The 16,462-nt window shown below is 39.9% G+C and overlaps 1 protein-coding gene across 1 annotated transcript in view; it reads left to right on the top strand.

Annotated features, from left to right (window-relative positions):
• The first annotated feature begins 10,949 nt into the window (after nucleotides 1–10,949).
• The window catches only part of NEK10 (NIMA related kinase 10), a 263,349-nt gene continuing 257,836 nt past the window's right edge, over nucleotides 10,950–16,462 (top strand). The window contains exons 1-2 of the mRNA XM_065935224.1: nucleotides 10,950–11,072; nucleotides 11,340–11,400. Coding sequence (XP_065791296.1) covers nucleotides 10,999–11,072; nucleotides 11,340–11,400 — 135 coding nt within the window. The 5' untranslated portion in view covers nucleotides 10,950–10,998. The remainder of the gene's footprint in view (nucleotides 11,073–11,339; nucleotides 11,401–16,462) is intronic.

Below are 16,462 nucleotides of genomic sequence, written 5' to 3'. Positions count from 1 at the left end.
TCCATGGGATTCTCCAGGCAAGTATACTGGAGTGGGTTGCTGTGCCCTCCTCCAGGGGATCTTCCTGATCCAGGGATCGAACCCATGTCTCTTGGACTGGCAGATTCTTTACTGCTGAGCTGTCTAACCTCTAGCAGGTGCTCAGTAAACATTCGGAGGAATGAGCGGGAGGCAGTCAGGATGCTCTTCTTATTTTTGGTTCTTTTATCCCCCAGGTGCTTGTTTAAACAGAAAGTAGAAGGTTGTTTAAAGAACAAACTGTGCTAGGGAAGGTGTCAAGTCTGCTGACCCGGGAGCAAGGCTCTGATGATACTTGCCCTTCACTGACACCACTTCTGCCAGTGGCAGTTCTGTTACAACTGCGCCTTTGGCACCGTGTGATGGTTAAAACTCACCACCTACCTAGTTCTCATGAGTGAACCTGGATGAATGGGTGTGTATTTGTAAGCACACCAAAGTCCAGGAGGTGAAGTTATGCAAGCGTCCCTTGTTATATGTCAACCTTTGCTCTCATCTAAAGGCCAATGTCAACAAATTCTCCTTCCCTGTCTCTCTCTGAGTTGCCTTTAATATTTAGACCCTGAAGGTGAGCTGGACTCTGTTCTGCTTCTCTTCCTAAAAGTGCCTTATGGCCTCAGGCACATTTTCCCTCTCTGAGCCTCTGTTTCTTCCCGTGTTCAATGAAATGCACTGAATCCTGATCAGCACCAGGGGACCTATAGGTCTGTTTTGTTTGTCCTATACCGGTGTCTTGTTTTGCTTCATTTAAACAATATATTTATCTTATTTACTTGGCTGCTCTGGGTCTTAGTTGCAGCATGTGAATCCTTAGTTACAGTATGTGGAATCTAGTCCCCTGACCAGGGATCATTGGAGACATGGAGCCTTAGCCACTGGACAAGCCCTTGTTCTGCTTCATTTTTAATGTGCTTTTGAAACCCTTTAAGGAGCATGTACCTTCTCAGGTCTCACCAAAGCTCTGCTGCTTGGTCATGTACTCTGCGGGTATCATTCATTTAAAGGTGTTCCTGAGTCTGGAAGGTGACAGATCCCTGATACTAGATGTTCCAGGAGGGTCTTTCTTGTGATAACTGTCTGTTCTGCTAACTCCACCCATATTTCCCACTGAGGAACCATAACAATATGATACAAGAATCAAGTCCACAGTTTAGAGACTCCCTGGAGAAGGAAATGGCAGCCCACTCCAGTACTCTTGCGTGGAAAATCCCATGGATGGAGAAGCCTGGTAGGCTACAGTCCATGGGGTCACAAAGAGTCGGATACGACTGAGCGACTCCACTTTCCACTTTGTAAGCTACAGTAGGTATGAACAAATCCTGTTTCTTACAGTTCTTTTGCTCTTTGATCACTGTTAAAATCTCTGTGTGTGCTTTATTTTCCAGTGGTTTGTCCAACATAACCTGATGCTTTCTGTGCAGGATTTATAATTTTCTAAAGACCAAGCTCCTATATCTGTGAGGTTAAGTATAATTATTCTGTATAAAAAGAAATGCTTTCTCTATACTCAGAGCACTTTACTAAAATAAACTGCTCAAGTAGCCAGTACACTGGTTTTTTTTGACTGTGCCATGTGGCTTGTGGTCGGGATCTTTGTTCCCCGACCAGCAACACAGTGGAAGCATGGAGTACTAACCACTGGACCACCAGGGAAGTCTCCCAATGCACTTTTAATGCTTATTTTGAAATAACTTGAGAGTTGCATAAAAGCTGCAAAAATCATACAGTGAGTTCCCATGTACCCTCCACTCAGCTTCCCCTAACGTTAGCAGCCTGTGGCATCATGATACAGTTGTCAAGATTGAGAAAATAGAATTTAACCAGTACATTTGAACACATTTTCCTTATTTCTGGTTGGTCTATGTGAATTATATATATTTTTGAATCCTATCTTATTTTATGGAGAAGGGAATGGTAACCCACTCCAGTATTCCTGCCTGGAGAATCCCACGGACAGAGGAGCCTGGTGGGCTACAGTGCATGGATTCGCAGAGAGTTGGACACGAGTGAGCGACTAACACACATACACATCTTATTTTAACCACTTTTTTTCCTCAAAATTTTAAAGAGACTTTAAGAAAATATGTGAATAAGTAAAGGAACTGGAACAATGATTTTTCACTTTGCATTTCCAGCTGTTTGTGGGACTGAAAGTTCTCTGCTTTTATTACCTCCCTGAGCACAGACAGACTGCATCTTGACATCTAACATGGAGGTTAGCCATCATTCAGTCAAGGAAAGAAAGAAAGACTTCCTGTTGTTGGCACAAGTAGTTCTAACTTCCTTTTGTTATAGGGGCTCACTATACTTCTCAAAAATAATAAACTCTTAGTTTATTATTAGTTATGCCAAACTCTTACTGCTGTTATGTTCTAAGTACTGTGTTTTTTTTTTTTTTTATTTTTTTTTAACTCTTTCCTGATAGCTCAGTTGGTAAAGAATCTGCCTCCAGTGCAGGAGACCCTGGTTCTATTCCTGGGTTGGGGAGATCTGCTGGAGAAGGGAGAGACTACCCACTCAGTATCCTGGCCTAGAGAATTCCATGGACTGTATAGTCCGTGGGGTTGCAGAGTCAGATACAACTGAACGACTTTCACTTTCTTTCAAAAGGCAGTAAGGGCTTCCCGGGTAGGTCAGTTGGTAAGGAAGCTGCCTACAATGCAGGAGATCCTGGTTCAGTTCTTGGGTTGGGAAGTTCCACTGGAGAAGGGATAGGCTATCCACTCCGGTATTCTTGGGTTTCCCTGGTGGCTCAAATGGTAAAGAATCTGCCTACAAGCGGGAGACCTGGGTTTGATCCCTGGGTTGGGAGGAGCCCCTGAAAGAGGACATAGCAATCCACTCCAGTATTCTTGCCTGGAGAATCCCATGGACAGAGGAACCTGGCGGGCTACAGTACATGGGGTCACAAAAGAGGCGGACATGACCAAGTGACTAAACACAAGCATAAAAGGCAGTAAGTAAAATGGAATAGTTACAAAGATGCAACCTACGTGATTAGAAGGAAAAGCTTCTATTTGTGGGAATTGAAGATATTTCCCAAAATGAATTTAATGAGGCCATATAAGATCTCTTGAGCAGTTAAAGCAACTGAAGAATAACAAAGAATTTCTGGGCAGAGATCCTGAAAATCATGTCACAGATACTCACCATGTTGTTCAATTAGTGGGCTTATATTTACACAATTTACGTTAATTACAATCAATTTTGCAGTGCTGTGGGTATCTCTCTGTCATATGTGTTTGCCCTGCAATTACTAAGTGAGGTGTGTGTGTCTGACGTCTTTCTTTTAGTATTAATCCAAATTTTGGATGACAATAGGAAATAGGAATTACTTTTGAGAGTTTCTTTTTAAACATGGGTTTAAAATTAAAAAATGAGTCAGAACTATGATTATGCCCATAATTGACTAGAGCTGAAAACCTCAGACCATTTGACTATCCTATAAAGTATGGAATGCTTTGTCTCTCTGATCTGAGATAATATTTGGGTTCCATGACTGATAGGTACAGAGGAAAGATATGAATGTTTCTGTTCTTAAAGTAATATGCACTTGTACTGAGTCACTCGGTCGTGTCCGACTCTTTGCAACCCAATGGACTGTAGCCCGTCAGGCTCCTCTCTGTCCATGGGATTCTTCGGGCAAGAATACTGGAGTGCGTTGCCATTTCCTATTCCAGGGAATCTTGCTGACCCTGGGAAAGAACCCACCTCTCTTATGTCTCCTGCATTGGCAGGTGGGTTCTTTACCACAAGTGCTACCTGGGAAGCCCAATATGCCCTTGTATTTTACATATAATCTTTCACTTCTATAACCCATTCCCACTTTTAAGAAAAAAATACTAAATTTCATCTTTTCCATTTAGAATCAAAGGAAAGTCCCCATATGAATACATGTATTTGTGTAACAAGTATTATAATCTCTGGCCTCATGTATAAAATAGATGTCAGAAAATGAGTGGTTTTCTATTTTTATGTTTAGCACAGGAAACTTTAAAAAAATGAAACTGTACAGAGAACCCCAGAGAAATAGGACTTTGGGGTCTCAGTAAAGAGCCTGCACCCAGCCACTCTCACCCTCCCCTGGTTACCCTGGAACTGACGACTGAGTTAGTCCTTTCAGGCACCACATGGAGGGCGGTGGTTTTCAGAAGGTCACCTAGCATCGCTGTGAAAACAATATTGTTATTTGAAAGGAGAGACCTCAGTTACCAAAACAGTGCCATTCAGGTAGCCTTCCAGACTAGTATGTCCACAAGAGAGAAGTGCAAATTTGAGAGCAAGCATTGAGGAATATTTATGGCAATTTGACATTGCCATGCTGTCCAAGCACATGATCAGTGATGGACTTATTTAGCTGAATAAGACACATCACTCAGTCAGAAGTGTTGGTCCATAATAGATTGGAAATTAAAAAAAAAACTTTATAGATAATTTGAGAAACACTGTTCATGAATATTATCTTATTTTGTTGTTGTTGTTCAGTCCCTAAGTCGTTTCCAACTCTTTGCAACTCCATGGACTGCAGCACGCCAGGCTTCCTTGTCTTTCACAGTTTCCCAGAGTTTGCTCAAACTCATGTCCACTGAGTCGGTGATGATATCTAACCATCTCATCGTCTGTGGCCCTCTTCTCCTCCCACCCTCAATCTTTCCCAGCATCAGGGTCTTTTCCAATGAGTCAGTTCTTGCATCAGGTAGCCAAGGTATTGGAGCTTCAGCTTCAACATCAGTTCTTCCAATGAATATTCAGGGTTGATTTCCTTTGGGATTGACTGGTTTGATCTCCTTGGTGTCCCAGGGACTCTCAAGAGTCTTCTCCAGCGCCACAACTTGAGAACTCTGATTTTCTTCCGAAAGACTGAGTAAGTTAGATCAGGGGTACCAGTTCATGGCCTGTTAGGAACTGGGCTGCGCAGCAGGAGGTAAGCTGCGGACAAGCGGGTGGAGGCTTCATCTGTACTTACAACCCCTCCCCGTTGCTCACAGCACTGGGCTGTGTCTCCTGTCAGATCAGCAGCTGCATTAGGTTCTCATGGGAGCTTGAATCCTACTGTGAACCGAGCATGTGAGGGATCTGGGTTGTGTGCTCCTTATGAGAATCTAATGCCAGATAATCTGATTCTGTATCATATTAACTTGTATAATTATTTCATTATATATCACAATCTAATAATAATGGAAATAAAGTTCATAATAAATGTAATACGCTCGAATCATCCTGAAACCATCCTCCCACCCTAGTCCATGGCAAAGTTGTCTTCCACAAAATTGGTCCCTGGTGCCAAAAAGGTTGGGGACTACTGAGTTAGGGCATTCCTGAGTGTGTTCAGTATTATTATAACATTAAATACTTATCAATCCATTTGGTTTAAAGGAAGTTTTATGAAAGATTTTTGAACTAAAGGGATAATTAAAGGGTTTTTTAAAAAAATAATTCTTTTATTTATTCATCCATTCATGAATTTTTTTGTTTAATAAATATTTACTGTTTGCCCACCATGTGTCTGGTGAACACAGGAGGCCCAATACTGCGTCATGGAATTGTCAGGCAATCATCATGCTTTTTGCATAGCTTTGCAATGCGGGGAGTATTTGCACTGGGCTCTGAGAAGGAGCACCAGACTTGGGGCTTGGGAGTCATGGGGGGCTCTAGTTCCAAAATTAATAATTGTTAAGAAGCAAATGCTTCCCAGGTGGCATGGTGGTAAAGAACCCGCCTGCAATGCAGGAGATTCGGGTTCAGTCCCTGGGTTGGGAAGATCCCCTGGAGGAGGAAATGGCAACCCACTCCAGTATTCTTGTCTGGAAAACCCCTGGACAGAAGAGCCTGGCAGGCTACAGTCCATGGGGTTGCAAAGAGTTGGACACGACTGAGCAAATGAGCATACAGTGCACAAAAAGCAAATAATTCATGAACTTTGGTAAAAATGCCTGAGCCACCTGTTACAGATTGTGGCACAAATACTTTTTGATTTCACACACGGTGCTTACTCTGTGTCATTTGTCTGCTGTGTGGGGATAAAGCAGACATGGTCCCTGCCCACATGGGGCTTATGATCTACTGCACAGAAACCAGCGACTGGCTAGGAGTTCTGATGTCAATGAGCCGCACGAGGGGCTGAAACAGGGTGGAGTGGTGAGATTGTGGGGCCCATGGGTTGCTGGGGAGTCCTCAGCAAGGAGGGGACATATGAGTTGAGGCTGAATGACCCGAAGAAGCCCGTGGGTGGAGGAGAAGGGAGACCTGGAAGGACTCAGAGAAGTCGGTGTGAGCAGGAGAGAGGTTAGCTTGGCAGTTGGCAGCCACTGCCCCCGCCTCTGCTCCATGTGCACCTGCAGCCTGACCCTTGAATCCCCATCAACCACGCTTATCCGTGGGGGCTGTGGACATCCACAGAGCCGCCATCTCCAAGAATGGTTTGTGCCCAGGTATTGGCTTCAGAGTTTTGCTTCTAGTAGCCAGCTTTGGGTCTCTTTTTGGGAGAATTTTGTTTAAGCTGCTGGAGTCTCTTTGTCCCAGTCAGCAGTGCCTGTGTCACAGAGCCAGACTCAGGTCCACTAGCCCACGCACAGTAAAGCCAGTCTACTGACACCTAGCTGCAGTGAGGGAAAAAACTGGCTTAAAACTCAACATTCAAAAAAGTAAGATGATGGCATCCTGTCCCATCACTTTATGCAAAATAGTTGAGGAAACAATGGAAACAAGTGACAGATTTTATTTTCTTGGGCTCCAAAATCACCATAGATGATGACTTCAGCCATGAAATTAAAAGATGCTTATTTCTTGAAAGAAAAGCTATGACAAACCTAGACAGTGTATTAGAAAGCAGAGACATCACTTTAATGACAAATGTCCATGTAGTCAAAGCTATGGTTTTTCCAGTAGTCATTTATGAATGTGAGAAGCGGATCATAAAGAAGGCTGAGCGCTGAAGAATTGATGCTTTCAAACTGTGGTGTTCAAGAAGTTCTCGAGAGTCTCTTGGACAGTAAGGAGATCAAGCCAGTCAGTCCTTAAGGAAATCAATCCTGAATACTCCTTGGAAGGATTGATGCTGAAGCTCCAATACTTTGGCCACCTGATGTGAAAAGCCCACTCATTGAAAGAGACCCTGATGCTGGGAAAAACTGAAGGCAGGAGGAGAAGAGGACGACAGAGGGTGAGATAGTTGGATGACATCACTGACTCAATGGACCTGAGTTTGACAGGGAAGCCTGGCATGCTGCAGTCTCTGGGGTCGCGAAGAGTCGGACCCGACTGAGCAACTAAACAACAACAAGCTGTGGTGAAGGACAGTGCAGCCTTTACTGCAGGGCCCAGCAAGGAGTCCAGGCAGTTAATGTTCAAAACACCTGACCTTCCTGATGCCCTTTAGCAAAGCATTTTTATTTTATTTATTCATTTTTAAACTTTTCGTTTTGTATCAGGATACAGCCAGTTAACAAACAATATTGTGGTAGTTTCAGGTGAACAGCAAAGGACTCCATTACACATATGCATGGATCCATTCTCCTCCAAATTCCCCTCCCATCCAGGCTGCCACATAACACCCCGCAGAGTTCCATGTGCCATACAGTAGGTCCCTGCTGGTTATCCATCTTAAATACAGCAGTGTGCAGAAAGGCCAGGGTGGGGAGTCGGTGGGTCTCTGGGTGTGAGATCAGCTCCTGCACAGTGGTGGGTTGATGGTGAGGTTCCAGGGCGTTAGCATCATATATCTTCAGGTGCCAGTAGGTGCTTGTCATCGGCTAGTTAATTTCTTCTTTATAATATGGTTTTAGTATCTGTGAAACAAGTCAGGGAATGTGCAGCAAATGCTGTTATCTAGATACCTTCAGAGAGGAGGACAGCAGGGGGTATGTGGGGAGGGGTCTGTCCCAGGAATGCCCCCTAGGGCCCTGCTGCCTTACCCGGAAGGCTAGGCTCTCCCTCAGGACCAACCACTCCTTCCCTCAGGTTTAGATGCTGGCTCTGAGGCAAACTCTGCCTGCAGGACTCTTGCCCTCACCTGATCTCTGAGAAACACTAACTCAGAAAGGTGTTTGCTTCTTGAAAATGACTTAAGATGTGAACCGCCCTTTTCCCCACCCATCAGTTTTGAATTATAGCCCTCTTCTTGTTGTTTAGTCACCAAGTTCTGTCCAACTTTATTCGACCCGGTGGACTATACCACACCAGGCTGCCCTGTTCTTCACTGTCTCCCACCGTTTGCTCAAGTCCATGTCCACTGAGTCTGTGATGCTATCTAAATAGCGTTTGGTATAATGTAATAATTTTTGTTAATTAAATATGGGGTTACATTAAATATTTTATAGTATTTCCAACTTCTTGAAGTTTTTTTTTTTTTCAGAATTGTTTCCATGTTAACGGCCACCAAGTGGAAAGGATTTTCTTTTTTGTCCTAAAGGCAATTGCCTGTTTCTTCTGATTCTGGTGAATTTGTTTACTGTTTAATTAAGAGAAGCATTTCTAGAGTTATCTATTTTCACTCTTCCAGTTCACAGAGTAGAAGCTAATCTTAAACTGATAAAACTATTAGAGGATTATTTCCTGTTCACCCACCAGGTCAATAAAATCACAGAAATTAAACCACAGAATAAGACAAGGCATTTAGCAGTAAGATTGTGGCAGATATGGTCCTCTACCTTCAGAAGCCCATGAGCTTTTCCACACATTTTCACATGCTAATCATTGTGACTTTTATATCCTGTTTCTAAAACAGGCTAGAGCTACGGTTTGAGCAGAATTTGAAGCCAACAGGCCAGTGTATCTGTATGGAACATTCCCTCTGTTCTTGAGGGAAAAGTGAAGTTAGATTATATTTATTTTGACTGGATTTCCATTTATTTTAGAACTTTTGGGGCATTTTAATATTTATATATGAAAAGCACTTGGATCTTTTGCTGTTGAAAAATTATGTACAGGTCATTCATTCTTTCTCTTTCCCTCCCTACCCTGCCCTTTGTTACTCCCTTTCTCCTTTCTTTCTTTTAAACAGATGCTAAACCAAATCTATATCTGAATATCTCACAAAACATAGTTTAAAGTTCCTAAGTGGGTTTTTCTTTGTTTGTAGTAGAAGCCTATATTTGAGATAGCCTCTTTTATCTTTAGTAGTTTTCAATCTGAGATTAAACATAGTACACATTCAATAAATATTTGTTGAAAGAATAAATCCATGGTGTTAGGTCCTGGGCACAATCCTAAAATACTGTTATTGTACTTTGCATGATGTGCATCTGTGATGAGAACCTTGGTCTTCAGCTCAATTCCAGCTGAACTATTTGTCACAAATATGCAACTATATTAGGAAAATAATTTTAAATCCTTAGATATACTGTCTTTGTTCATTTTACAAAATTAAATTTTGCTCAGTTCTGTTGCAGTAAAACACCCATTGGTACATTCCTTTTGCCTCTTAAGTACTTCTGAAACACTTGGATTTTGGCCATCAATTCTATAACACATTGAGACATGCAATTATAAGACAGCAGTGCATACTTTTTCATGCCTGAAAAACACTCTGAAGTCAAGCACTAGCATTGAAGTACAACTGGAAAATTTTACACTCAATCAAGAACGAAACCAATAGTGTTTTATTTTGTATGTTCCATGTAATTGAAAGTATGGGTATCTCCAACTTTTTTTTGGTTTCTATTCTGGAAATGAGAACAACTTAATCAGAAATTGATTAAAGAAGGGTTTAATTAACAAATAAATTATTCTCCATTGTTGAACTCATACCAACCTTTTGAGTAGTGGTAGAAAGTAGTATTAAAGCTTATCCTAGGAAGGGTGACCATAATGATGACAAAGCTTAATTCAGAAGAGTGAGATGCCTACTGTCTTGTATTCCCAGGCTGGATGCCCCACTATCTGGATTGTTAAAAGCAAAACTCAGTTGAGTACATTTTAAAGATCTTATTGGCTGTATTCAACAATTAATGAACTGGGCAGCATTCTCTCTAGCAGATAGAAAGGAGCTCTAAGAAACTGTACAAAATGAAAGACTTTTATAGGCAGAAGAAGATAGGAATGAAGAAGTTATACTAGTCAAAAAGCAGATTGGTTATTGCAAGCTTACTTTTCCCAAAGAGGATGGAGGGTTTATCAGGCTGCTTACCTTACTACTGCTAATAGGAGATTCCTGATTGGCTAGTTTAAGTTTCCATCTTGGGGAGAGGTGAAATTGTAATTTAGTTTGGTTGACCTCAGGGTTAGCATGTATGACTCCATTTTGATTGTGAGTCCATTGTCTTGTTTTAAACAGGATGCTTAAGTGAGTTCAGGAACTATGCAAGGGCTGACCCAGTTCTGGCAGAAGAGGTTATGGCTGGAGTTGTCCCATGTGGGGATTCAGCCTGAAAGTTTTAGGCATTCTGGAAACCCAAGGATATTTTGTGTGTTGCCCTTAACACTGTAATGCATTTGCAAGTGCAATGCATTTGGTGAAGCTTTCTCTGGAATTTTTAGGGACATGACCCACGATGAGAGAGGAGCTCCCTAAACTAGCAGCATGTTGTTAAGGAAACTTACTGAGAAAGACAAGTAAGATGGCATAAAAGTGTCAGTGGGACTTCAGGTATTTGCTTATAAATATTTTGGAAATACCAAATATGGGCACTTTTCCTGACAAGCAGAAAAGTACTTGTTGGGGTAATGAGTCAGAATATTTGAAATCAAGAATGACTCAGAAAATATAGGCTTAGGTACTACTATAATTATAAACCTATAATTATAAACTATGCCCTAAATGTATCCAGAGGCCTTTGAATGATAAATAGTAAATGTTATCCATATTAGCATTTTAATTATTGTATTAGAAGTAAATGTTAGTTTGTGCATATTTAAATAAATGTTTTAAGTAAATTTGCATTAATTGAGAATATTTTAGAGCACACAAGCCAACTAAAGTTTTTCCTTCCAGTTTACTTTGAAAGGAATGCGATGTTAATTCTGGGGCATTGATGGTTTACAATGCCTGATCAAGACAAAAAAGTGAAGGCCACTGAAAAATCAACTGATAAAAAACAGCAAGGAGTCACCACCAGGTAACACCATACTGAGTTTTTGCTTACTATTAACTCAAGCAGTGACCAGCAACCAGAGCGTAGATCCTTGGCAACTGCTATTCCGGGGTAGAGTCTTCACTGAAATGTTTGCCCTTTCCCAGAGTTCTAAGGAGGTGTTTAGTGTGTATATGTTTCAGTCTGTAACAGCAGGCCTCCAAGTGGTAGGGGTCCATGTTACTAGTGGGTAACACAACTAGTTCACCTAGAGTCTTCTGTCGGTTGACATTGTGTTATTCTTTCTCCTAGGGACTATTCAGATCTTAAAAGACTTCTGTGCCTTTTGAACGTTCAAGCAAGCAAGCAACAGGTAGTGTTTTCAAAGAATGCGCATCCATTAATGACAGAGAAATCACGTTTCACCAGGATCCATTTAACATCTTATGAACGATATATCTATTTTCCTTTGTTCTTTCCCGTGTTTCATCTTTCTTCCAGTTGCATCTCTCATACCTGGTTCAGAGTCAGGAAGCAGGACTGTGCATCCACAGCCTTTTCATTCCTCTGCTCAGTGCCATGGGCGCTAACCTGCAAAACGCATCAATGTAGAAAGGATACGTTCTTCTATTGAATCCTCAGGGTCTGACCCTGCAGAGCTCTAGGGGAGTTGATTTCTCCAAAACGCTCAGCATCCCCTTTTCCTTCTCCGCTTCCTTGCTTTTCAGGCTGCCCAGCTGCTACAGCACCCCTCTTGATGCTGGCTGCAAAGTATATCTCACCAAAAACAGGGGGAATGAAGGAGTGAGTTTTGACTGCTTTCACAATAGCATTTTTATTTTTTTAATGGACAGAATGGTACTGCCACTTGAATTTATCTCTAGACGTTTTTTTGGTTTAGCTTCTGTAAGACTTTGGAGAGGTGTGAGATTAGAGGCTATCTAAGAAGGCTTGGGGAATAACACAGAAATGCTAATAGCAATAAAAACAGCAGATACTTATTTAGCATGGTCAATTAGCAAATGACAGAGCTGGGATTTGAACTCTGGGAACCAGATTCCAGAGTCTACTGTGGTAAACTTGTTTAAGCAAATTTGTTTATGAGCTCATGTAGTAATACAGCCCTACTGGCTTTTGTTATGTGTACTAAACTTACCAGAGAACTACAGCATTAAAAAATTTGTTTATTGAAGTAGAGTTGGTTAACAATATTATATTAAATTCAGTTGTATAGAATAATGATTCAATCTTTTAAGATTATACTCCATAAATCTTTTAAGATTTATATTCAGATATTGGCTTTATTTCCTGTGTTGTATAATATGTCCTATGACCTTATTTGTTTTATACACAGTGGTTTGTACCTCTTAACTCCTCTACGCCTGTATCACCCCTCCCCACTTCCCTCTCCCCTCTGGTAACCACTGGTTTATTCTCTGTATCTGTGAGTCTGTTTCTGTTTTGTTATAGAGTAAGTCTCTCTTCAATGAATGAGTTATGTTCCCAGAGTGCCTTCGTAAGTCCAACGAAATCAGCCTAGGTACCCAGCTAACACACTTGGCTATATAGTACAGCACTGCAATAGGTTTATAATACTTTTCACACAATTAATACATAAAAAAAATAAACACACAAAAAAAGAAAACATTTTAAATCATCCAGTACAGTACCTTGAAAAGTACAGTAGTACCAGCTACATCACTGCTGCTTTTACACTTGCATCTAGACTTCCTGGGCTTGAAATAAAGATAGTGCATTACTGTTCTCTATACAGTACTGCACAAAGGCACAACCACTTGTAGAGGCTGCATACCTGTGATAATGTATGCCAGACATGTGAAATAGCTTTATGTGATTGGACATGCAAGCATACATTCACAGTTTTGAAAGTTTGCAGCTTGAACATTTGTATATAGACGAGTTAACTATATTCATTTCTGTTTTTAAAGTCCACATATAAGTGGTAACATATAGAATTTGTCTTTCTCTGTTTTATTTCACTAAGGAAAATAATTTCTAGGACCATCTGTGTTGTTGCAAATGACAATATTTATTCTCTTTTACAACTGAGTGAACTTCATTGTGTGTGTGTGTGTATATACATTAATCTGTTGGTGGACACAGGGTGCTTCCATACTATGGCTATTATAAATAATACTGCAATAAACATTAGGGTGTATGTAGCTTTTCAAATTAATGTTTTCATTTTCCTTGGATATGTACCCAGGAGTGGAATTTCTATATCATATGGTAGTTCTATCTTTAGCTTTTTGAAGAATCTCCATACTGTTTTCCATAGTGGCTGTACCAGTTTACATTCCTGCCAATATTATTCCCTTTTTCCCACATCCTTGCCAACATTTGTTATTTGATGTCTTTGTCATGAGCGCCATTCTGACGGATGTGAGATGATATCTCATTGTGGTTTTGATTTGCATTTCCCTGATTATTACCAAGGTTAAGTATCTTTTCATGTGCCTGTTGGCTGTCTGTATGTCTTCTTTTGAAGTATGTCTATTTAGGTCTTCTGCCCACTTTTTTTTATCAGGTTTCTTAATATTGAAGTTGTATGAACTGTTTATATATTTTGGATATTAACCCTTTACTGATTATCATCATTTGCAAATATTCTCTCCCATTCAGTAGGTTGTCTTTTAATTATGTTGATGGTTTTCTTTGCTGTGCAAAAGCTTTTAAGTTTAATTATATCCTATTTGTTTATTTTTTTTTCTGTTGTTTCCTTTAGGAGACCAAGCCAAAAAATATTGCTACAATTTATGTCAGAGTGTTTTCAGGAGTTTTATGGTTTCCAGTCTTACATTTAGCTCTTTGATCTATTTTGAGTTCATTATTGTACATAGCATGAGAATATATTCTAATTTCATTCTTCTACATGTACCTGTTCAGTTTTCCCAGCACCAGTTACTGAAAGACTGTCTTTTCCCCACTGTATATTCTTGTTCCCTTTGTCATAAATAAATTGATCATTTAAGTGTGTGGATTTTTTTCTGGGTTCTTGATCTATGTGTCTCTTTTGGTGCCAACAACATACAACTTTTTATTAATTTTATTTATTTTTTAATTGGTAGAAAATTGCTTTACAATTTTGTGTTTGTTTCTGCCTTACAACAATGCAAAGAAGTCATAATTGTATGTATATCCCTTTCCTCCAGAGCCTTCCTCCTCTCCTCCCATCCCACCCTTCTAGGTCATCACAGAGCACCAAGCTGGGCTCCCTGTATTATTTAGCAACTTGTTACTAGCTATCTGTTTTACACATATAGTCTATGTATGTCAATGCTACTTTCTCAGTTTGTCCCATGCTCACCTTCCCCTGCTGTGTTCACAAGTCCATTCTCTACTAAGTTCATCAATACATTTTTCTCGATTCCATATATATGTGTTAATATGTGATACTTGTTTTTCTTGTTTTTACTTACTTCTCTCTGTATAATAGGCTCTAGTTTTATCCACTTCACTACAACTGACTCAAATGCATTCCTTTTTATGGCTGAGTAATATTCCATTGTATAAATGTACTACAACTTCTTTATCCATTCATCTGTCGACGGACATCTAGCTTGCTTACATGTCCTGGCTATTGTAAATATTGCTTCAGTGAACACTGGGGTACATGTGTCTTTTAGAATTGTAGCTTTCTCAGGGTATATGCCCAATGGTGGGGTTGCTGGGTCATATGGTAGATTTATTTCTAGTTTTTAAAGGATATCTATACTGTTTTCCATAGTGGCTGTATCAGATTACATTCCCACCAACAGTGCAGGGGGGTTACCTTTTCTCCACATCCTCTTCAGCATTTATTGTTTGTAGATTTTTTAATGATGGACATTCTGACTCACGTGAGGTGATACCTCACTGTATTTTGATTTGCGTTTCTCTAATAATGAGCGATGTTGAGTAGCTTTTCATGTGTTTATTGGCCATCTGTATGTCTTCTTTGGAGAAATGTCTGTTTAGGTGCTGCCCATCTTTTGATTGGGTTATTTTTCTGATTTTGAGCTATATGAGCTGCTTTTATATTTTGGAGATTAACCCTTTGTCAGTTGCTTTGTTTGCAATTATTTTCTCCCATTCTGAGGTTCGTCTTTTCATCTTCTTTATAGTTTCCTTTGCTGTGCAAAAGCGTCTAAGTTTTATTAGGCCCCATTTGTTTATTTTCCTTTTTATTTTCATTAGTCTAGGGAGTGGGTCAGAGAGGATCTTGCTGTGATTTATAACAAAGCGTGTGCTGCCTGTGTTTTCCTCCAAGAGCTTTTATAGTTTCTGGCCTCACATGTAAGTCTTTGATCCGTTTCGAGTTTATTTTTATGTGTGGTGTTAGGAAGTATTCTAACAGCTCTCCAGTTTTCCCATCACCACTTACTGAAGAAGCTATCTTCTCTCCATTGTATTTTTTTGCTTCCTTTGTCAAAGATAAGGTACTCACAAGTACATGGGCTTTTCTCTGGGTTATCTATTTGTTCCATTGGTTTATATTCCTGTTTTGTGCCATGTCATACTGTCTTGATGACTGTAGCTTTGTAGTATAATTTGTAGCCAGGGAGGTTGATTTCTCCAACTCTGTTTTTCTTTCTCAAGATTGATTTGGCTATGCAGGGTCATTTGTGTTTCCATACCAATTGTGAAAGTTTTTATTCTAATTCTGTGAAAAATGGCCTTGGTAATTTGACATGGATTGCATTGAATCTGTAGATTGCTTTGGGTAGTATAGTCGTTTTGACAATATTGATTCTTCCAGTTCAAGAACATGGTATATATCTGTCTATCTGTTTGAATTATCTTTGATTTCTTTCATCAGTGTCTTACATTTTTCTGCATACAGGTCTTTCATCTCTTTAGGTAGGTTTATTCTTAGGTATTTCATTCTTCTTGCTGCAGTGATGAATGGGATTGTTTCATTAATTTCTCTTTCTGATTTTTCATTGTTAGTATATAGAAATGCAAGGGATTTCTGTGTATTAATTTTATATCTTGCCACTTTACTAAATTCATTGATTAGCTCTAGTAGCTTTTTGTGGCATTTTTAAGGTTGTCTATGTATACAATCATGTCATGTGCAAACAGTGAAGGTTTTACTTCTTCTTTTCCAATCTGGATTCCTTCTGTTTCTTTTTCTTTTCTGATTGCCATGACTAGGACTTCCAAAACTATGTTGAATAACAGTGGTGAGAGTGGGCACCCTTGTCTTGTTCTTGATCTTAGAGGACATGCTTTCAGTTTTTACCATTGAGGATATTAATTGCTGTGGTTTTGTCATTTATGCCCTTTATTGTGTTGAGGTATATATTCTTTCTATGCCTACACTCTTGAGAGTTATTATCGTGAATGGGTGTTGAGTTTTGTCAGAAGCTTTCTCTGCATCTACTGAGATTATCATATGGTTTTTATCTTTCAATTTGTTAATATGGTGTATC

Source organism: Muntiacus reevesi, chromosome 4 (genome assembly GCF_963930625.1).
Source record: "Muntiacus reevesi chromosome 4, mMunRee1.1, whole genome shotgun sequence".
Taxonomy (NCBI): domain Eukaryota; kingdom Metazoa; phylum Chordata; class Mammalia; order Artiodactyla; family Cervidae; genus Muntiacus; species Muntiacus reevesi.
This window is presented reverse-complemented; position numbering and strand designations above follow the sequence as displayed.